Source organism: Pseudorca crassidens, chromosome 16 (assembly GCF_039906515.1).
Source record: "Pseudorca crassidens isolate mPseCra1 chromosome 16, mPseCra1.hap1, whole genome shotgun sequence".
Lineage (NCBI taxonomy): Eukaryota > Metazoa > Chordata > Mammalia > Artiodactyla > Delphinidae > Pseudorca > Pseudorca crassidens.
This window is the reverse complement of record NC_090311.1, coordinates 11,404,050-11,427,344: the sequence shown is the minus strand read 5'-3', so window position 1 is coordinate 11,427,344 and position 23,295 is coordinate 11,404,050. Positions and strand designations below refer to the sequence as shown.

The following is a 23,295-nucleotide window of genomic DNA, read 5'->3' as shown; positions in this document are numbered from 1 at the left end:
AGGGCAGTGAACATTAATTTATATATATTTAAACTGTATGTGGATTACTGCTCTACTGTGAGAAACTGCAAGTCTGCCCAACCCTCGCCACCCCCCTCCCCCCCCCAATAGCAATGAGCTCACCCATTTAGGAGCATTATTTTCCTTCAGCTTTTCCTTAAAATACTCAATTACTTTCTTCTCCCAGCCAGGATTAACTCCATTTTGAGCTGAAAGAAAAATATACTGTTCAAAGCTGAAAGTACAATCTATAATAATAGACAATGTTCACACATTAGTTTAGTGTGCACCTTATTGGAAGCACTGAACAAGACACCAGAAGCTGCCCTGTTGGGGGTTTGGATATTACAATCAGGGCGAGGCTGACCCCCTGCAGGCTCTCAGGAGCTAACAATCTCCTGAGGACACCCACAGAATGAGATACGAGACTCCCCAGACAAAGCAGAACAGGAACCATCATTTGAAAAGCAGACTGATCTTTGAAAACATTTTTATACAGATTTTAAAAAATTTTTACAATTACCCTGAAATGAAGAGCAGAGAGTGGTGGTGGTTTTTTTTTTTTAAGTTTTTATTTGGGAATAATTTCAAACTTTCAAAAAGTCACAGTGAAAAATATGTCACAATGATAATTACAAAGAACACCTGTAACCTTGCCCCATTTACTTTATTTGCTTGCTCTCTCTCTCCCACATATTTTTCTGACTCACCTGAGATTACATTACACACATCATTTATTTTTACCTTTAAATAGTTCAATGTGTTTCCTAAGAATAAGGAGATTATCTTATATAACCACAGTACTTGTTATCAATCTCAGGAAATTCAAAATTGATACAATACATTTTATCTAATCTACCATCCATATTCCAACTTGTCATTTGACCCAACACTATCCTTTATTGCACTTTTTCCACTTCAGTACAGGACCCAGTCTAGAAATCACATACTGCTTTTAGCTATCGTGTTTTTTTAATCTCCTTTATTCTGGAACAGTTCCTCAATCTTTATCTCTTATGACACTGACACTGCAGAATACAAACCCTTTATTAAAAAATAGAAATCTCCTCACTGGGTCTGTCTGACGTTTCCTTATGAGTAGATTGCAGTTACGTGTTACCAGTCAGAGTGCTACATAAGGATGCTGTGCCCTTGTAGGTACATCATTTAGAGACAAGATGTCCATCTTCCCCTCATCGATGACGTTAATTTTCATCACCCAAAGTGACAGCCAATTTCTCCACTGTAGTTACTTTCTTCCCCTTACAACTAATAAGCAATCTACAGGAGATACCTCAGACAATTATCATGAAACTTGCCCTGCTCCCAAGATTCAGCATCCATTTTATGCTTCTTGCAATGATGATTGCAAAATCAGAGAAAGGTGTTTTTAATGTCATGTTAAAGAAAACCAGACTTTGAAAAATTATGGGAATTGGTCAAGACCAAAGAGTGAATCATCAACAGAATTAGGAATATATGTTTTCATGAACTAGAACTACCTAACCATAGCTGGTCAGTACTTCCACCATCACACAGGTACCATACTCATCACACAGGTGCTATGGAGATGTGGCGTAAAGGAATTTTGTCTATATTTGTTGTGGAGCTGATTCTGTTAGAAATACTCATAAAATCCTGCTAACACCATGCTGCAGCAGAGATTCCAAATGCTTTCACTTAACTGAGCAAAGGACAGTTCTTAAAAAGAACTCATGGAGGTGAAAAACGAGGAAGTGATTCTGATGTGCAATGAGGGTTAAATCTACTACTAGTAAACCAGTCCTCAAAGCTTGGTCCCCAGACTAGCAGTATTAGCACCACCTGAGTGGTTGTTAGGCAAATTCTTCAGCCCATCCAAGACCTACTGAATCAGAAACTCTGGAGGTGAAGTCTAGCGATTCATGTTTTAAAATACCCTTGAGGTGATTCTGATGCACACTAACATTTGAGAACCACTACTCTACTAGACACATGCCAATAAATGATTACTGAATTGGACGGTGGGGGGAGGGGACCAGAATGGGTATTTTTGCTTCTAGTCCAAATGGATGTTTAAAGAAAAGACCTACATGCAGCCATGACTGTGAACACCACTATGCTGACTGCATTTGTGTAAGAAACTTGAATATACCACATCACAGGTGATGAGGCTACATCAAAGAGTGATTGGGAAGCAGTAAGTTACTTCTAAGTAACTTACATGCATACAAAATGTTCTTAAGTAAAGGCCAGCTTACTAATATCTGGTACTGCTGGACAATTAAAGGACTGCAATAGATAATTCCAAAATTATCAAGAGTACAATAACTGGGCTTCCCTGGTGGCACAGTGGTTGAGAATCTGCCTGCTAATGCAGGGGACACGGGTGCGAGCCCTGGTCTGGGAGGATCCCACATGCTGCGGAGCAACTAGGCCCATGAGCCACAACTACTGAGCCTGCGAATCTGGAGCCTGTGCTCCGCAACAAGAAAGGCCACAATCGTGACAGACCCACGCACCGCGATGAAGAGTGGCCCCCGCTTGCCACAACTAGAGAAAGCCCTCGCATAGAAACGAAGACTCAACACAGTAAAAATAAATAAATTAATAAACTCCTACCCCCAACACCTTCTTTAAAAAAAAAAGAATACAATAACTATCCATTATTTATTAAGCCTACTGTGTGCCCAGCACTCTGCCAGGTGCTATCAGGATATTTAAAATTGAAGGAACTTAAAGCTAAGATAAGCTATGGATAGAATAACAGGCAAAAGCAAAGAAGAGAAACTAACGTAGGTCAAAAAAATCTCAGTGAGGGCTTCTGAAAGAGGTGTTTGAGCCAGGCCTGGGAAGAAGGGTAGAACTGAAACATGTTGAGGTATGAGGGATGGGCATATTCCAGACGTAGAGCACTCTGGGGGAAGAAAGAGTAATGGTAAACCAAGGACAAGGATGGACACTACCAGAAATTCAAATACATGGAGCACAAAGTGCCTGGAAAAGAATAAAGCTACTGAACAAAAGGAAGAGGAGGCCAAACACATCACAGAGTTTTCAATGCCAGGCTACAGATCTGCTCTCTATTCACAAACAATTCACCTTTACATTTCCAGGGTCTAGCAAGGGCCTGGGACATAGCTATCGGAGTTAGAGAAATAAACATTAAATAAGTACAATGTAGAGAAAATAGGTTGTTTCGCAAGACTAGCATCCATTTCCCCTTTTTCTAGTGACAGTGCCTCTTTTTGAGGGAGGAACCACAGCACCGTTACTCCCAGCCCAAGGGTGGACCTGACCTAGACCTCACAGTGGTTCTGATGATCAGTTTAGGGATGCATCAATCAAGGACAATCCTGGGAATAAGGCTTAGTAGCTGGGCTCAACATTATAGGTTATAATCCCGCAGCTGCATGTGGCCACAGTGACCAAGGTCTGTCTGAAAACTAAGCCATCCCAGAGGAAAGTGGAGTAAAAAGGCTGATTTCTGTAGACACAGTGTGAAGTATTTGGCTGTAATTGAGCCTGACGTTAACCCTCTCAGGAACCGTTACCTGAGACAACGTATTCATCTTCTCTGGTTTAAGCAGAATCGAGTTGGGCCATTTGCAACCAAGAGACCTGCTGAGCACACACATATCACTCTATTATATTTCCCATGAATTCCTGGCCATCTGAATGTGGGCACCACTGCACTCAATCCTGCCCTAGTTTAAGTGGTCAGGGGAACTGAGGAACAAAAAATATTTACACTTTCACACTCTCACCAACAGCATATGAGGATTCTATATAACCTCACCAACACTTGGTCTTGTCAATCTTTTTAATCCTAGTCATTGTGCTGGGTATGCAGTAATATTTCACTGGGGTTTGAATATGCATTTCCCTAAGGACTAGTGATGTACACCTTTTCATATGTTTATTGACCATTCCAATAAATCCTTTTGTGAGGTGCCTGCTTATTAATTTTGCCCATCTTTTAAAAAAATGATTTTGTTGGGAATTCCCTGGCAGTCCAGTGGTTGGGACCCCACGCTCTCACTGCCAATGGCCAGGGTTCACTCGCTGGTTGGGGAACTAAAATCCCACAATCCACGCAGTACGGCCCCCCCAAAAAAAAAGATTTTGTTGTGGCATCAATGATTTGTACAAATTTTGTGTATTCTGAATGCAAGTCTTTTGTCAGATATATGTAGGGCAAGTATTTTCTCCTAATCTGTAGCTTGCTTTTTGACATTCTTAATGGTGTCCTTTGATGGGAAGTTTTCAATTTTGACGAAGTCCAACTTTTCAATTTTTTCTTTTATGTTTACTGACCCCAAGGTCATAAAGATATTCTCCTGTTTTTCACTTTTCACATTTAAGTCTGTAATCCATATCAAATTAATGTTTTTGATTATAGTGTGACATAGACATCAAGGCTCATTTTTTTCCAAAAAGATATCCATTTGTACCAGCATTATTTAATTAAACAACTTTCTAGCAGTAAATTGCTTTGGCAAACAGAGTAACAATTAACTGTCACACATCTACCAAAGAGAAAATATGCAAAAAATAACCACTCACTAAACATATGCACTCACTAAACCCATGGTCAAAGACAGGAACTTCACTCATACACTGCCAATCTTTCCTGCTATAGAATTAGCAAACTATCATAGTTCCAAGTCCATCAGTGATGAGAAATAGATGTTGTGACTGGGGGAAAGTCTCCTGGTTGGTCCTCAGCAGCAATAAATGATAGATTTTTAAAAAATAAATAAATAAATAAATTGCTTTGGCACTACTGTCAAACTCAACTCATTGTATTTACGTTAATGTATTTCTAGACTTTCTGTTATGTTACACTGATCTAGTTGTCTATCCTTATGCCAATACCATATTGTTTTAATCACTACAGCTTGATAGTTAGTCTTAAAATCAGGTAGTTATGTTCTTCATCTTTGTCTTCAAGTCTGTCTTGATTATTCTAGATCCTCAAGTTTTCGAAATAATTTTGAGGAACAACTTGTTGACTTTTATATAAAGTCTGCTGAAATTTTGATTAGGTTTATATTGCATAGTATAGATTTGAGGAGAACTGAAATCTTAACAATACCGAGTCTTCCAAGCTATGAACTCTCCCATGGGAGAGAGCATAAGGAAAACTATGTATAAATTCCAAGAGACTCCATCTGTCTTTTCCCCTTATGATCCGGCTGTGTATCCTTACCATGCTGCTTTAATAAATCTTAGCCAGGAGTACAACTACATACTGAGTCATATATGTCATTTTAGTGAATCTCCAAACATACGGTTGGTTTTGGAACCCCCAACACATAAGTGTATCAATAGTTCATTTCTTTTTTATTGCTGAGTAATATTCCACTGTTCAGCCGAACTACAATTTGTTTCTCCATTCACCTGTTGAAGGACATTTAGATGGTCTCCAACTTTTGATGACTATAAATAAAACCATTATAAACACTTTTTGTGTGAACATAAGCTTTCATTTCTCTAGGGGAAAAACCTAAGAATGCGACAGCTAGGTATATATATATATATGTATGTGTGTATGTATATACACATACATATATATATGTATATATTATTACGACTAACATTTTAAGATTCTGCCTATTTCCCAGAGTGGCTGTACCATTTTGCATTCTCACCAGCAAGGTATAAGAGATTCAGCTGTTTGTATTCTTACCACTACCTGGTATTGTCAAAATTTTTTAAAAATTTTAGCTCTAGGGCTTCCCTGGTGGCACAGTGGTTGAGAGTCCGCCTGCCGATGCAGGGGACACGGGTTCATGCCCCGGTCCGGGAAGATCCCACATGCCACGAAGCGGCTGGGCCCATGAGCCATGGCTGCTGAGCCTGCGTGTCTGGAGCCTGTGCTCTGCGACGGGAGAGGCCACAACAGTGAGAGGCCCGTGTATCGCAAAAAAAAAAAAAAAAAAAAAAAAATTTTAGCTCTACCAGTAGTTGCGATATCCCATTATGCTTTAAATTTGCATTTCCCTAGTGACTAATGATACTAAATTCTTTTCATGTGGTTATTTGCCATCCTTATATCCTCTCTGGTGAAGTGTCCATTCAAATCTACTTAAATCTTTTGCCCCTTTTTAAACTGGCTTAATAATCATTACATTTTCCTTATATATTCTAGATATGTCCTTTATCTGATATATGATTTTCAGGTATATTCTCTCAGCCTTTCATTTGCCTAACAATGCTTTTGCAAAACAAAGTTTATAATTTTGATGAAGCCCAATTTATCAAATTTTTGTTTTTATGCATTGTGTCTTTGGAATTATGTTTAAGAACTCATAGCCAAACCCTGGGTCATGAAGATCTTCTCTTTATTTCTAAAAGTTTAACAGTTTAAACACTTAGATCTATGACCCATTTTGAGTTTGTTTTTCTATAAGGCATGAGATTTAGGTTGCAAGTAATATTTCTGCATTTAAATGTCTAATTGTTCCAATATCTTAGTTGAAAATAATCTTATTTTTCTATTGAATTGGCTTTTGTATATTTGTCAAAAGACAATTACGGCAACAAGAATGTGCCTTAAAAACATGCTAAGTGAAATAATACAGACAAAAAAGACAAATACTGTATCCACTTATATGAAGTACCTAGAATAAGCAAATGCATAGAGACAAAAAGTAAAACTGAGGTTCCAGGTGGGCAATGGAGGGAGAGTGGACCTGAGAGGAGGGAACTCCATTTTATCTTGAGTGAGTCTGGATAGTAGGTGGCCGTGGTAGACAGAATAATGCACACCCCCCCCCCCGCAAAGATGTCCACATTCTAATCCCCAGAACCTGTGAATATATTGTTACATGGCAAAAGGGAATTTAGGCGGAGCTGACCTTAAAACAGGGAGATTATCTGGGGGGATCCAAGGTAACTACAAGGGTCCTTAAAAGTGGTAGGAGGCAGAAGAGGAAGTCTGAGTAAGAAGATGTGAGAAAAACTTGACCAGCTGTTGCTGGCTTTGAAGATGGAGGGGGGCCACAACCCAAGAAATGTTGGCAAACTCTAGAAGCTGGAAAAAAGACAAGGAAGTAGATTCTCCCCTAGAGCCTCCAGAAAGGAATGCAGTCCTGCTGACAACTTGATCTTATCCCAGTGAGACCCAAATCAGACTTCTGACCTCCAGAAGTGTAAGATAATAAATTTATGTAACAAACGCTGGAGAGGGTATGGAGAAAAGGGAACCCTCCCACACTGCTGGTGAGAATGAAAGTTGATGCAGCCACTATGGAAAACAGTATGGAGGTTCCTCAAAAAACTAAAAATAGAGTTACCATATGATCCAGCAACCCCGTCCTGGGCATACATATGGACAAAACTATAATTCAAAAAGATACATGAACCCCTATATTCACAGCAGCACTATTCACAATAGCCAAGAAATGGAATCAACCTAAAAGTCCATCGACAGATGAATGGATAAAGAAGATGTGGAACATATATACAATGAAAACTACTTGACTATAAAAAAGAATGAATGCCATTTGCAGCAACATGGATGGACCTAGAGATTATCATACTAAGTGAAGACAGAGAAAGACAACTACCATATGACATCACTTATATGTGGAATCTAAAATATGACACAAATGAACTTACCTACAAAACAGAAACAGACTCATAGAGAACAGACTTGTGGTTGCCAAGGCAGGTGGAGGAGGGATGGATTGGGAGTTTGGGATTAGCAGATGCGAAATAGTATACATAGAATGGATAAACAACAAGGTCCTACTGTATAGCACAGGGACCTATATTCAATATCTTGTGTAAACCATAATGGAAAAGAATATAAAAAAGAATGTGTGTGTGTGTGTGTGTGTGTGTGTGTGTGTATATATATATCTGAATCACTTTGCTATACAGCAGAAATTAACACAACATTGTAAATCAACTCTACTGTAATAAAAAAATAAATTTATGTTGTCTTAAGCAACTAAATTTGTGGTAGTTACAAAAGAAATAGGAAATTAATAGGGTGTTTTTTAAGGAATTGGTCGATTTCATCCAAGTCGTTCAATTTATGCCCAGAGAGCTGTTTGTATTATTCTTTTCGTGTCTGTATTATTCTTTCACATGTCTCTAACAGTATCTCCCATTTCGTTCCTGATGTCAGTAATCTTTGTCTTCCTTTCTTTTTTCTTTGCCAGTCTGAAGATGCATATGAATTTTATTGATCTTTTTGGGTAAAAAAACAACAAAACACCCAACGAGCTTTGGGTTTCATTGATTTTCTTTTTCTTCTGTTTTCAACTTCATTCATTTCTGCTCCATATTATTTCCTTTGTTCTGTATGATTTGGGTTTATTTTGCTCTTCTTTTCTAGTTTCATAAAGTATAAGCTTAAATTATTGGTTTGAGACCTTTCTTCTCTTCTAATAAATGCCCTTGAAGTCTCTCAGTACATCTTTGGCTTATCTCACAAATTTTGATATGTTGTGTTGTCATTTTCCTTTAGTTTAAAATATTTTAAAATTTCCCTTGTGACTTCTTTTTGATCCACAAATTGTTCAGAATGTTATTTTCACAAGTCTGAATTTCTTGTTATCTGTTACTGATTTCTATTCTAATTACATTATGGTCAGAGAACATACTTCGATGATTCCAATTCTCTTAGGTTTGTTAAATATTTGTTTTATGACTTAGGATGTGGTTTACCTTGGTGAATGAATGTTCCATGTGCACTTGAAAAGAATGTGTATTCTGCTGTTGTTAAGTAGAGGGTTCTACAATAGTGAGATCTATTTGACTGATGGTGTTCTATATCCTTGCTGCTTTTCTCTCCACTAGTTCTGGTACAGTTCTGCGAAGAGTAGTAGCATGTCCGACTATAATTGCAGACTTGTCTATTTCTCCTTTTAGTTCTGTCAGTTTCTGCTTGTATTTTGAAACTCTTGCTAGGTGTATTTACATTTAGGTCCTCTTGGTGAATTGACTATTTTATCATTATGTAATGCGCCTCTTATTCTTCTTCTCACACAACCTTTCCTAAAAAGAATTTAAAATTTAAAAAGACTCCAATAAAGAGGTAGACACAGGATCCAAGAAACAACAGAATTCATGAACGCAATGGAAAAAAAAAAAATCCCAGTATGAAAACTAAGCAACAAACCTAAAAAGCAACTGACACAAATTAAAGGAGTGATTCAACAGGCTCATTAAAGAACATCCACGAAAAGATAACAGTCTGGAGTAAAAAAATGATGTGAATAAAATGCCAGGAGAACTTAGTGAAAATGATGTCAAAATTCTCTTCAATGGGGAGAAAATGCAATAATACAAATATAAGTAAATTAAATTTTAACATAAGAAAATAAGATACATATATACCTGACATAGCCTCCAAAATACATAAAGCAACAACTTTCAAAACTAAAGAGAAAAAAAATAAAACAGCAATCACAATTAGACTTTTCCACAGCTCTCTCAAAACATAAATTAAGCACAAAACACAAAAACAAATAATATGGCAAAATGAATAAGATAATTAATAAATTCTCTAATAAATATATAAATATCCAAACAGAGAGTGCATTTTTTAAGTACACAGGACATTCACAAAAAGTTCTATGTACTAGCCACAAAGGAAACCTCAATAGATATGAAACATACAATGTTTTCCGACCAAAATGTGACAAGGTAAGAACTCAATAACAAAAGGAAAGCTTAAAACAACTGCATCCTCATGTCCTTGATGATTTAAGAAAAAACAAATAAACTTATACTATTAAAAAATCCTTAGTTTAGAAAGGAATATGGAGTGATAATTATCAAATACTCTTGGATGACAAAGAAACCTGTACAGGTTAATATCTGTGGGCTACTAAAGTGGCGTTTAGGAAGAAAGTTACAGATTTTAACACATTTATCAAATACCAAGAGAGAATGGAAATAGATGAGTTTATTAGCATTCAAGTTAAGAAGCTAAAAAAAGAGCAATAGGGACTTCCCTGGTGGCGCAGCGGTTAAGAATCCGCCTGCCAATTCAGAGGACACAGGTTTGAGCCCTGGTCCGGGAAGATCCAACATGCCGCGGAGCAACTAAGTCCGTGCGCCACAACTACTGAGTCTGCACTCTAGAGCCCGTGAGCCACAACTACTGAGCCCACGTGCCACAACTACTGAAGCCCGCGCGCCTAGAGCCCGCGCTCCACGACAAGAGAAGCCACCGCAATGAGAAGCCTGTGCACCGCAACAAAGAACAGCCCCTGCTCGCCGCAACTAGAGAAAGCCCACATGCAGCAACAAAGACCCAATGCAGCCAAAAAATAAATTAATTTAAAAGAAAAAAAATTTTTAATTAAAAAAGAAGAGCAATAAAACAAACCAAAGAGTAAGAAAGGAAATAAAGCTAAGGGCAGACATCAATGGAATGGAGAACAAAAACACCAATACAAATGATTAATATTAAGACAGACAAATTTTCTGGCACGCCTGTACAGGAGAAAAAGATAAAAAGAAAGAAAGAATAAAATATACAAATAAATAAAAACAACAGGATACAAATAAGACACAGAACTATAAGGAAAAAGTAACAAAACTTTAAAAGGAGAAATGCTATAGATAAATACTAAAAACTATATATAATATCATGAAGTATGAACTAATAATTTTGAAAATTCAGATAAAATGGATGAATTTCTGAAAAAATATAAGTTGCCAAAATTGGCACAAGATTAGAAGACTGAGTTCTTATTTTTATCACAATTTGGTCAAAAAAAAATTGTAGGTCCAATATCAATGAGAGAAACAAAAGAAACAGTAGCTAATCCTTCCTCCCAATCCCATGAAGTCCCAAGTCCAGAAAATTCTGCAAAGTTTCAGGGCAACTTCACAAAAGATAAAGAAGCAAAACTCCTATATAAACTATTAACTTCTGAATCCAATGGAATATATATTTAAAAAATCATGTTCAAGCAGTACTTTTATCCCAATAATGCACAAGTTTGTTATTAGAAAATCTATTAGTGTAATCTGCCACACTAAAAGATTAAAGAAAAAAAAAATGACCTTCTCGGGGGATACAGAACCAAGCATTTGATGAAGTCCAAGACCTATTTTATTATGAAAAACTGTAAATTATGGCTTGATATTAAACCTTGGGGTTTAAGAGAAATGATTTGACCTTGTTCTTAAAAGACTATTCTTAAACCAAAATAATTTAACGACAAGATTGTACTCCAGCTTACTTAGTTTATACATGGTAGTTTGCACCTCTTAATCTCCTACCCCTATCTTGCCACTCCTTCCTTCCTCTTCCCCACTGGTAACCACTAGTTTGCTCTCTATATCCATGTATTTCTTTTTGGTTATATTCAGTAGTTCATTTATTCTGATTTTTAACCTTTCTAACATGATCAGACAAAGCACAAATTATAGTCACAGATAGAATATAAATATTATAAACTTTGGTAATATACAATGACTGACACAAATTGGGTAGAAGCAATGGAGGGCAGTAAAGAGACACTAATTTCCTCAGTGAAAGCCTTGAATTAGTATCTAAAATTGTTGGAGGAAAAAAGAACATGCCTGTAAATCTAAAAGGAAAGCAACAGAAGAATTAAAAATAGTATAAGTGAGAAACCAGAAGCTTTTTCACTAAGAACGGGAACAAGGTAAGGATGCCCCCTCTCTCACCACTCCTTTTCAACATGGTACTGGAGTCCTAGCTAATGCAGTAAGACAAGGAAGGGAAATAAAGGTATATGGATAGGAAAAGAAAATAATAAAACTCTCTGTTTGCAGACGACATGATTTTCCACATAGAATACCCAAAAGAATCAACCAAAAAAACCCTCCTGGCACTAATAAGCTATTAAAACAAGGTTACAGAATGCAAGGCTAACATACAAAAGTCAATCACTTTTCCTATGTACTCCCAGTGAACAAGTAGAATTTGAAATTAAAAACATAGTATCATTTGTAGTAGCATTCCCCAAAATTAAGTTCTTGGGTATAAATCTAACAAAATATGTATAAGATCTAGAGGAGGAAAGCTACAAAACTCAAAAGAAATCAAAGAAGAACTCAATAAATGGAGAGATAGTCCATGTTCATGGAGAGGAAGACTCAATATTTTTAAGATGTTGGTTTTTCCCAACTTGACCTATACATTCAATGAAATTCCAATCAAATTCCAACAGGTTATTTTGTGCATACTGACAAACTGAATCTGAAGTTATAGAGAGGCAAGAGACCCAGAATGGCCAGCAATAGTGAAGAACAAAGAACAAAGCTGGAGGACAAAGAACCCTTAAAACTCAATAAGAAAATGAACAACCCAGTTAAAAAATGCGTCAAAGACCTGAACAGACACCTCACAAAAGAATACATACATTGTGACCACCTAGAGGGGTGGAATAGGGAGGGTGGGAGGGAGACGCAAGAGGGAGGAGATATGTATAGGAGATATGTATAGCTGATTCACTCTGTTATAAAGCAGAAACTAACACACCATTGTCAAGCAATTATACGCCAATAAAGATATATTTTTAAAAAAGAATATATACAGGTGGCAAATAAGCAAAAGATGCACCACATTGTATATCATTAGGGTAATGCAAATTAAAGCAACAATGAGCTACCTCTACACTCCAAAATCCAGAATACTAACAAATGCTGGAGAGGATGTGGAACAAGAGGAACTCTCATTCATTGCTGGAGGGAATGCAAAATAGTACAGCAACTCTGGAAGACAGTTTGGCAGTTTCATATAAAACTAAACATACTCTACCCATACCAATGGCACTCCGTGGTACTTACCCAAAGGAGTTGAAAACTTATGTCCACGAAAACCCTATACACAAATGTTTATAGCAGTTTTTATTTGTAACTGCCAAAACTTAGAAGCAACTAAGATGTCCTCCACTAGGTGAATGGATAAGTAAATTGTGGTATACCCAGACAATGGAATGTAGTGCCAAAAAGAAATGCACTTATCAAGCTAGGAAAACACATGGAGGAAACTTAAATGCATATCACAAGTGAATGGAGCCGATCTGAAAAAGCTACATACTATATGATTCCAACTATATAACATTCTGGAAAAGGCAAAAAAAGCTATGGAGACAGTAAAAAACAGATCAGTGGTTGCCAGGGGTTAGAGGGGAGAGGAGAATTAACAGGCAGAGCGCAGAGGATTTTTAGGGCACAGAAACTATCCTGTATGCTGCTATGAGGAATGTATGTATGTACATATTATTATACATTTGTCCAAAGCGACAGAATATACACCACCAAGAATGCACCATAATGTAAACTATGGACTTTAGGTGATAATGATGTGTCAGTGTAAGTTCACCAATTATAACAAATGCACCACCCTGGTAGTACATGTTGATAACAGAGGGGAGACTATGCATGTGTGGGGCAGGAGGTATTTGGGAAATCTCTATGTCTTCTGCTCAATTTTGTGGTGAACTTAAAACAGCTCTAAAGAAGTCTTCAAAAATGAGGATGGGGGGAAAAGTACACACTGAGACTCAAATGGAAGTAAAATATATATTGTTTAGAATAATGGTTGTAAATTATAAATTTTACCAAAGTATAGTAGCTAATGTTTAGTGAACACTTAGAAGACTGTGCCAGGCACTATTCTAAGCACTTTATATGCATTATCTCATTTAATCCTTTTAACAGGCTTAAAAACTGGATTCTCTTATTAGTCCCATTTTATAGATGATAAAATTGAGGTAAAGAAAGGTTAATTAATTTGACATGTTCACACTCAAAGTTAGGAAGTAAGAGGGGCCAAGCAGTGACCTACTACAGAAGTGGTAGGAGTAGTCTACCCTAAATGCTAGCAATAACAGATACATTTCCTGCAGAGAATTTAAAAATAATAAAACCAACTAAAATTCATTCTGCTTCTACCATCACTCTGAATTGGCAATTCTAAACCATGTCAGTGATAAAATATTCTTCCTTGGAAAATCTTTTGTTGGTATTAATCCCAAACAATTGTGGGAACTAAACTAAAACTACTGCTGAGTTTTAGTAATACATGTGGTAGTGTCAAATTAGCACATTTTTACTACTTAACCTTTAATGAATATTGCATTCTACATAGAAGGTAATTTGAAGAATCCTCAGTTACACACTTGGCTCCCAACAGACACAGCTACATGAATATGTCTGGATAGTAAATTTCTCAGTGGTACAGAACAGTCCAAATTTGGTTAGAGCAGTTAGTATCCCCCAAGCCCTGTGGTACTCTAGAGTCCTACATGTATACAAAAGATTTTAAATAAACAAACAATAACCCAGTGATTGTAAAGATGAAGAAGGAGAACTTGAGTTACTTCAATTCTATCTTCCATGGGACAACTTGTTGGAATTGTTATTTGTGTTTAATAAATCAGTGAAACAGTGAGAAGTGAGAGGTGCAGTAGGTGCAAATTTTACTCATACATGAAAATTTTACTGAATCTGAATCATATCTTAAAATTGAAATGTATTCTTCTTAAATGGCTATTTGTTTTAAAGCTAAAGAATGAATTATGAAAATATGTTAGTAACATCAGTGGAAAGATTTGGTATCTCTCTAATTTGTGTCTTTTGCAGATGTTTCAGTTTTATCAAAATTCACTTATTAGTCATCAGACAATTCTTTATATAAAATATTATGATATCAAACTATAACTAAAAGACCAAAATTCAAACTATTAGGTAGGTATAAACACTACCAAGTAAACAGTTGAGTTTTGTCTGCTGAAACTTGCTAATACAAAAAATTCATTAATTATACAATTAATATAAACTTATTCAAATCTAAAGTGTGGTACCCATACCACATGAAACAACATCAACATAACAGAACTCAACAACAAAAAATTCTAAAATGGGCAGGGAGAAATTGATAGAAGCAATGTCTAGATCTATTTTGAAAATATGTAATTACCTTAAGCACTGCATATAGCTTTATTTCATGATTATTACTGAAAATAATTCTGTAGTATAAAGAAGGGAGATATTAAAAAATGATTATAGACAAATATCCTGGGTATGGCCCTGTAGTTAAGCAGCAGTCTGGCTCTAGAATCTGTAATCTTTTTTGTTTTGTTTTTTGTTTTAACATCTTTATTAGAGTATAATTGCTTTACAATGGTGTGTTAGCTTCTGCTTTATAACAAAGTGAATCAGCTATACATATACATATATCCCCATATCTCCTCCCTCTTGCGTCTCCCTCCCACCCTCCCTATCATAGAATCTGTAATCTTTACTATTCTCTATTACCAAAAGAACTAAACGCACTACACATTCAATGCAATCCCTATCAAAATGCCAAGTGCCTTTTTTTTTTTGCAGCAATGACAGACTGATCCTAAATTCATATGGAAATACAAGGGATTCTGAAGAGCCAAAACGATCTTAAAAACAAAAAAAACAAATTTGGAGGACTCACATATCACTTCAAAACTTACTACAGGGCTTCCCTGGTGGCGCAGTGGTTGAGAATCTGCCTGCCAATGCAGGGGACACGGGTTCGAGCCCTGGTCTGGGAAGATCCCACATGCCGCGGAGCAACTAGGCCTGTGAGCCACAACTACTGAGCCTGCGCGTCTGGAGCCTGTGCTCCGCAACGAGAGGCCGCGACAGTGAAGAGGCCGGCGCACCACGATGAAGAGTGGCCCCCGCTTGCCGCAACTGGAGAAAGCCCTTGCAAAGTAAACGAAGACCCAACACAGCCAAAAATTAAAATAAAGAATTATTCTGCAAAAAAAAAATAAAAACAACTTACTACAAACCTACAGTAATCAAGACAACATAGTACTGGCAGAAGGGTAAACATATAGATCAACGGAATGAAATTGAGAGTTCAGAAATAAAGCTATACATCTATGGTCAAATGATACACACACACACATTTTTTAAACAAAGTTGCCAAACCCATTCAGTGGGGGAAGAATAGTTTTTTCAACAAACAGTGCTGTGGGGCTTCCAGACTGGTGAACACAACCACATACTGAAAGGGTAGCACACCCAAGTTCCATGGAGACAGAAGCTCTTCCACAAGGGACCCTTCCACACCTTGCCCTATGTACCTCTTCATCTGCATCCTTTATGATATCCTTCAAAATAAACTGGTAAATGTTAAAACACAAACACACACACAACATGCTGGGACAACTAGATATCCACATGCTAGAGAATGAATTCGGATCCCTACCTCATACCATATACAAAAATTAATTCAAAATGGATCCAAGACCTCAATGTAAGGAGCTAAAACTTAAAAATTCTTAGAAAGAACATAGGTGTTAATCTTTGTGACCTTGCATAAGACAATGGTTTCCTAAATATGACAACAAAAGCATAAGCAACTAAAGGAAAAAGAGATAAACTGGACATCATCAAAATTAAAAATTTGCATCAGAAGACACTATCAAGAAAGTGAAAAGACAATTTATAGAATGGTAGAAAATATTTCCAAATCATGTATCTGATAAGGGTCTAATATTCAGAATATATAAAGAACTCTTATAACTCAACAGTAAAAGACAAAACCCCAATTTAAAATCTGCAAAGGGGAATTCCCTGGCAGTCCAGTGGTTAGGACTCTGCGCTTTCACTGCAGAGGGCGCAGGCTCAATCCCTGGTCGGGAAACTAAGATCCTGCAAGCTGCGTGGCGTGGCCAAAAAAAATAAAAATATCAACAAAAACCTGCAAAGAACTCGAAGAGACATTTCTCCAAATGAGATATATAAATGGCCTATATGTATATGAAAGGACACTATTATACTATTATCATTACAGTAATACAAATCAAAATCACAATGAGATACCAGTTCACCCCCATTAGGATGGCTATTACTAATAAAACAATAGATCATAACAAGTGTTGAAGTGGACTGGAGAAATTGGGACCCTCACACATTGCTGGTGGAAGTGTACAATGGTGCACACACTTTGGGAAAAAGTTCCAGCATAAAATTACCAGATGGCTCAGCAATCCCACTCTGAGACATATTCCCAAGAGAACTGAAAACATATATTCACACAAAAACTTGTACATGAACGTTTACAGCAGCACTATTCACAATAGCCAAGTGTTCACCTATGGATAAATGAATAAACAAAATATGGTATATCCATACTATGGAACATTATCTTTGGTCATAAAAAGGAATACAGTACTGATACATGTATCAGTACTGTACAAATACAGTACTGATACATGCTACAACATAAATGAACCTCGATAACATTATGCTACGTTAAAGAAACCAGACACAAAAGGCCACAAGTTATATGTGCCCATTTATATGAAATGTCCAGATTAGGTAAACCATAGACAGAAGTAAATTAGTGGTTGCAAGAGGAGGGAGGAGGGGGCAGTTGGGAGTGGCTGCTAACAGATAATGGGGCTTCTTTCTGGGGTGATGGAAATAATGTGGTGATAATTGCACTCATAGTGAACATACTAAAACCCAATGAACTGTACATTTTAAAACAGTGAATTTTATGTTATATCTCAATGAAGAAAAAAGAACTATAATCGGAAACAGTTAAAACTGGTGACCTCAGTGGGAGAAGAGCAGCATACTTCTACTCTTCATTTAATACTATCATGCTGGCTTTTTTTAACCATAGGCAAGTTATTATTCAATAATTTTAAAATGCATATATGTACACGTATATATATCCACATATATGCACATGTATAGATATATGTATTTATGCTTCTGCCACAGCTGCCCAATCCATTCATCTTCTCTGAGAACTTCCCCCACTGCTGAGGTATGGGCCTCAATAGTTACGACTATCCTACATAACACTGCCCTGGCCATAGCTGACTAGTGGACCCCTGACTCCACGGTGGGCCAATCAGATTCTCTAACCCTGGAATTTGGGATTGAGATAAAGATGCTAGCTCCAGTGGGTTGGAACTGACAGGTGAAACTGGGAGCTGTGGAACAGAAAAAGATAAAGTTTGTGTGCAGAGATGAACATAGCCTAAGGGAGAAAAACTGAGAAGCACTGCTTGGTTGGATTCCTCCTAGTTTTCCAATTCCATTCAGCAGTCTCTTGGGATACCAAGCCACCCTCCCTGCCTTTGGGTTTTATAGCCTTATAACAAATCACTTTTTTTCAGTGGTCTAACAAGGGCCAGGTGGTAGGAGAGATCGAAGGTGGATACAGACAAAAGGGGGTGAACTGTCGGTACAGAATCATGGTGACAATAAAAAAGCAGACAGACTTTTAGATGATTTTATTATTGCTTTAAATTCTCTAAACTGCTAGTGATAAAATACTACTCCTTTCCCTCCTCCGCACACCAACGTCCTTTTTTTCATGAGCTAGTCTAGTTCTAGTTCTGTTAGATATGACCAAAGTGCCTTGAATATAATCAGAACTAATAATCCTGACCCAACCAGCAAAGTGAAGAGAACGTACATAAAGAATCAGTTGATAAGCATTCCTACTTTTCTGAAATTAACAGCAGTTATTAATTCACAGGAAAAAAACTCCTTCTTTAAAATAAAAAATGATTAAAAGAAAAAGAAGCATACAAAACTTTTTCTCATCTAAGATTCCTGCTCTTGTTTAAGGGAAGCAATTTAATATGGGTCAGTAAATGAACAAGCACTGTGGGGACTGAGCCATCAGCATTACGCACATAACAGAGCCCAATAAAGTATTCCTAAATCTTAAGCCTTTGGCCCTCAAGAGTCTACATATAAAATCTTTTAGAAACTGGTACAGAAACATAAAAGGCATTTTATGAAGGCTTATAGGAAAAAATTTACATACGAACAGTTGTAATATGGCAGATACAAATTCAAAATATGGATTGGTTCACAAAGATGAATTATGATTCATACAGTTATGATTGGCCTCTAAGAGAATTTCAAAGTTTCTTATCCAAACTAAGAAAAAAGAATTAGGATTTGCATGTGAGAGTAACTCATACCTGGTACGATCACATCGCATTCTCTGAACCAATACAATGTCCACCAGGACTGTCCTTAGTTTAGATTTGTGGTCACAGTAACCACCACAATTTATACCATTTCTGATTGATTAATCAGTCTTTCCACTGCCTCTCCTCAGCAAATGTTCACGGAGCCCTTCTGATGTACAGGTATATTCTGATGTACAGGTATATAAAGCAGATACACGGCCTGAATTCCCAGGGTTAAAATACAGCCGAGGAACCCAAGAAACAAGTGATTTCAACAACATGCTTTACAAGCTAATTTCTAGGCCACACAGGATCCTATAATTACATGCAGCAGGAGGTACCTAACTGAGGTTCCCAAAGGAAGAGTAAGATTTAGCCAGGAAAGTGGCCCTGGGAGAGGAAGTGGGGACCAGGCAAAGGAAATAGCCTATGCAGAAAGCCTAGAGGCAAGGTTCAAAATCAAAGAACTGAAAAAAGGTTCAATATGAGGGGGAATATAGTGATGAGGTCTGAGAGCTGGGCAGGGGCGGGGCCCAGAAGCTTCATAAACCACAACAGACGGGCACTCCTTTTCTATCTGGGGGAAAGATGGATTCAAAACAATTTCCTACTAAACCAAAAAGAGTCTACAAGTTTAACACCTCACTTACTTCTCACCTGTAAATGCTGTTATGATAAAGTTATTCAATATATTCACAGTGATAGGAAAATATAGCAAAAATATATACTATACATCAGAACAGCTTCTACAAAAACATCATGACTGTAAGTATTAGTTGTTTTCTCTGTAAGACACACCTGTATGAGAACAAAACATTCTGGAGGGAAACACATCCACAAGGTCCAGGTTCCCACAACACTACACAAACTTTACAAAATACTGTGAAGCCAATATTTTATATCCAAATTACACCTTTTGTACTATAATGAGTCGTCTGCCTCTTAGGATCATACATGCAGGAGACAAAATCTGACACAAATACATTCAAATATATACCAAATATAAAATCATCTCATTGATCCAGCAAGACTAGGATAGGGGTATTTCTCATAAATAAATTTTCTAAACATCAATAACGGGAACTTCACCCTTTAAGCACCAAAACTTACTTTTGAAAGATTTTTCCTAAAAAGTACTTACGCCCCTGAACCCTCCTAAACCTACTGTGCAACTTAATCTTCACTCCACATTTTGGTGCCATCACTTTGGAAATCAATTATTAGTTCCAGTATTCATTACGAACATCAATCACTAGGATTCAGTGGAGAGGTATATGCCCCTTCCTCAAAAGCACCCTTGATGGATATACAGTGATTCAAAAAAAAAATTTTTTTAACAACATATGCATAGTTCTAAATTTCTTCTTTATCAGGTTGTCGGTGTTCACTGCCTACAGTCCGGTTGCCTATCCAGCCCTTCTCCTCATTTGCTGCTTCTAGTTTCAGCCTGGGAAACCAGCTAACTAAACTAGTTCAAATTATAAGGAAAATGAATGAAGATTTGTTGAGTGAGCCTTTCCTGCAAGAAGTACACACATTTTCTGCCATCGGTTTTGGCTGCTGGGGACTACTGAGCTTCTTAATAGGCGTTCTCACTAATATCCCACAACGTCTTAAGTGAGGAAGGCCACTCAACAAGTTTAAGTTACCTCCTGACACGTCAGGTGTTCTGATCTAACACACTGATTTCTGTTCGGGTTTGCGTCTACCACTCCTAAGCGCAAAACACATGGGGGTTGTGGCCAAAATGCCTAGTTAACTGCAAACAAACCTAAATTTTCCTTACCAGAAAAGTGGCATTAGCAATAATTGCAGCTAAAATTTACTAAGCTTGCCTGCCACATTCTAAGCTCTTTCTATGTAGGAGCGCGTTTGAGTAGTTCAACATTTCTTGCTACCTCTGGCACAAGAGGAGATGGAGACCCGGCTGGTTTTAAAGGCACCCTTAAAGAAAAATTAAGCTGTTAACACTATATCTTATCTCGAAAAGAGAGGATGTGTGTAATACAGGAGTTAGAGCCAACTTCTGCTGCGAGGGAGCGAGTACTCCCCCGACACACCGGAAGTTTTGAAATATCCTGCAGGCTTCCCCCAGGCAAAGTGCTGTTCCTTCACCCCATCTCCGCCGGCCCTCGCGAAGGTTCAAGGGCCCCTCCGAGCTGTGCCGCACGCGGGGCTCGGGCCGCCAGCAGGGCCAAAAAGGGAAGCGAGGCCGTCAATCACGGCCGCCCGCCCGCCCGCTCCTCGCGGCGTAACCTCGGCCGCTTGCGAATCGCGAATCGGGCAGGTGGGAGGCACCTGCGGCCGGGCCCGGGAAGCCGCGGCCCGAAGTTCGCTGTGTGGAACGCCGGCCAGCGCAGGCCCGGCTGGCCGTCTCGGCCGCGCGAGCCCTCGAGGTAGCCCCGCGTGGGGCCGCGCGGCGGGGCCGGGCCCGGGGCTCCGTCAACTCGGCGGCCCCCCTAGCCCGCCCCCGGCGCCGCCACTCACCGAAGAAGCCCTGCACGATCCCCAGCGGGTGGCTGAGCCAATCCTCCCCACAGGGCATCTCGCAGACGGGCCGGAGCCGGCGCGGCCCGGCGTCCCGAGCCGCTGCTCCTCTTCGCTGGCTCGGCCGCTTCTCGCCCGCGCCCTCCCACGCAGGGTGAGCCTCGCGGCGCGGGCCGCCCGACCTCCCCGCGCCTCAGAGAACGGCGGCTGTGGCTGCAGCAGCGAGGCGCTGCCGGAGACGGGCAGGCGGCGCGTGCGGGCCCCCAACCTCCACTTTGCACAATGGCGGGAAATAGGCGCCGCCGACCGCGCTGCCTGCGACCTGGGTGGAGCTCGCGCGGGGAGAGGCGGCGGGAGCGCGCTGCGCGGTCCCGCGGCGGGGAGGCGGGGCGGGCCTGCTGGGGGGAGGGGGCGGGCCGGGGAGGGGCGGGGCCGCGGCGGCAGAGCGGCCGCCATCTTAGAAACGGGCGAAAGGAAGGGCAGGCGCGGCCTCACGATCCGGAGCCCGGCGTCGCAGGCCGAGGGAGGTGTTTTGCTGGGTGTCACTCAGCAGGACCGAAGGGGGAAACTCCCGGGGTCCGGTTTATACATTTATAGTGCGAGCCCTTGCACAGGCTTTGCAACAGCCCCAAAGCACAAACCCAAAGAGACCTCAAAGTTATCGCTGGGCAAAACTAGAGTGTAAAGCAGCCTTTGGTGTCTGCCCACCTCATGGCGTCCTCTTGGTGTTTTTTTGTTTGTTTGTTTTTGCCGGTGGCAACTCTTTTTTCTGGTTCCCTGCCCGAAACCCTGTGTAGTGACTTTCCTTCAGCTGGATCAAGTCTTACCCCACTGAGGAAGGTGTACATTTAGATAAAGGGGACTTTGAAAAATCCCAAGCTCTCTTTCTGTTATCTCAGGCACTGCGGAGGGACTAGTTCCTGATTGAGAGGCAAGTTCATAACTGTGAAAACATACCCTGGCCTGTGTCTGCCTAGAAGCTGGAAACAGCCGAGGAGCTTTGGCGAGGTTCCTACAGGACGTGTGTGTCAGGACACGCTCAGAATGAAGACGGTGGCATCACCACACACAAAAGATCAAGTCAACAGTAACCTTTGAATGAGGAAATTTGGGAAATATGCAAGTTCTGTAATGAAACAGCCCCTAGGCCTGGAATATATCTGAGAAATCCCAGTCTTATCAGCTGAAATATGGCGTATTAACGGAAGGATCTGAATGGAGTCTAGAAAGTGGGGAGCTGGAGAACCTGAACTCAGGTCTCAAGCCCTCCTTAGGGCAAAAGGGGTTATTTTGTATTTGTCACCGTGAACTGATTACATTCTGCACCCGGTATCCAGGGGTCAAGGTTGTTTGAATCCGCAGATGTAGAAACTGCAGGTATAGAGGGCCGGTCACCCAGGGCCACTGTTCTATGCCATTTTATATAAGGGACTTGAGCATCCGCAGGTATCCGTGGAGTCCTGGAACCAACTCCTTGCAACTAATACCCAGGGATAACTATGACTGGCGTACTATATCATACATCTGGCTCTGATGAGTTTGGGGGAGCTGTTTCAAATTTTTGGCATTACCACCACTTTGTTCATTCATTCATTGAACAGAGGGGGTTGCCAAGTCCCTGGTATTGAATGGAGAAACCCCCTCTTTAGCTTTGTGGCCAGTAATACACAAATTAAATATATGTCATGAACATCTGCTTTTATTTATTTATTAATTTATTTAACTTTTTGGCTGCACGGCAGGGCGTGTGGGACCTTAGTTCCCCCACCAGGGATCGAACCCCTGCCCCCTGCATGGGAAGCACAGACTTTTAACCACTAGACCACCAGGGAACATCCCGAACATCTGCTTTTAAATTGTGATAATTTCAGATTTACTTTATATGAAATTTCAG

At 39.3% G+C, this 23,295-nt stretch overlaps 1 protein-coding gene across 2 annotated transcripts in view; it reads right to left on the bottom strand.

The window, feature by feature from the left end:
- The window catches only part of MCMBP (minichromosome maintenance complex binding protein), a 67,894-nt gene extending 46,147 nt beyond the window's left edge, over positions 1–21,747 (bottom strand). For both annotated transcript variants that reach the window (XM_067709234.1, XM_067709235.1), the window contains exons 1-2: positions 21,402–21,747; positions 124–209 (exon numbers count right to left, since the gene is read on the bottom strand). In XM_067709234.1, coding sequence (XP_067565335.1) covers positions 124–209; positions 21,402–21,459 — 144 coding nt within the window. In that variant the 5' untranslated portion in view covers positions 21,460–21,747. The remainder of the gene's footprint in view (positions 1–123; positions 210–21,401) is intronic.
- Between the last annotated feature and the right edge of the window lie 1,548 nt (positions 21,748–23,295).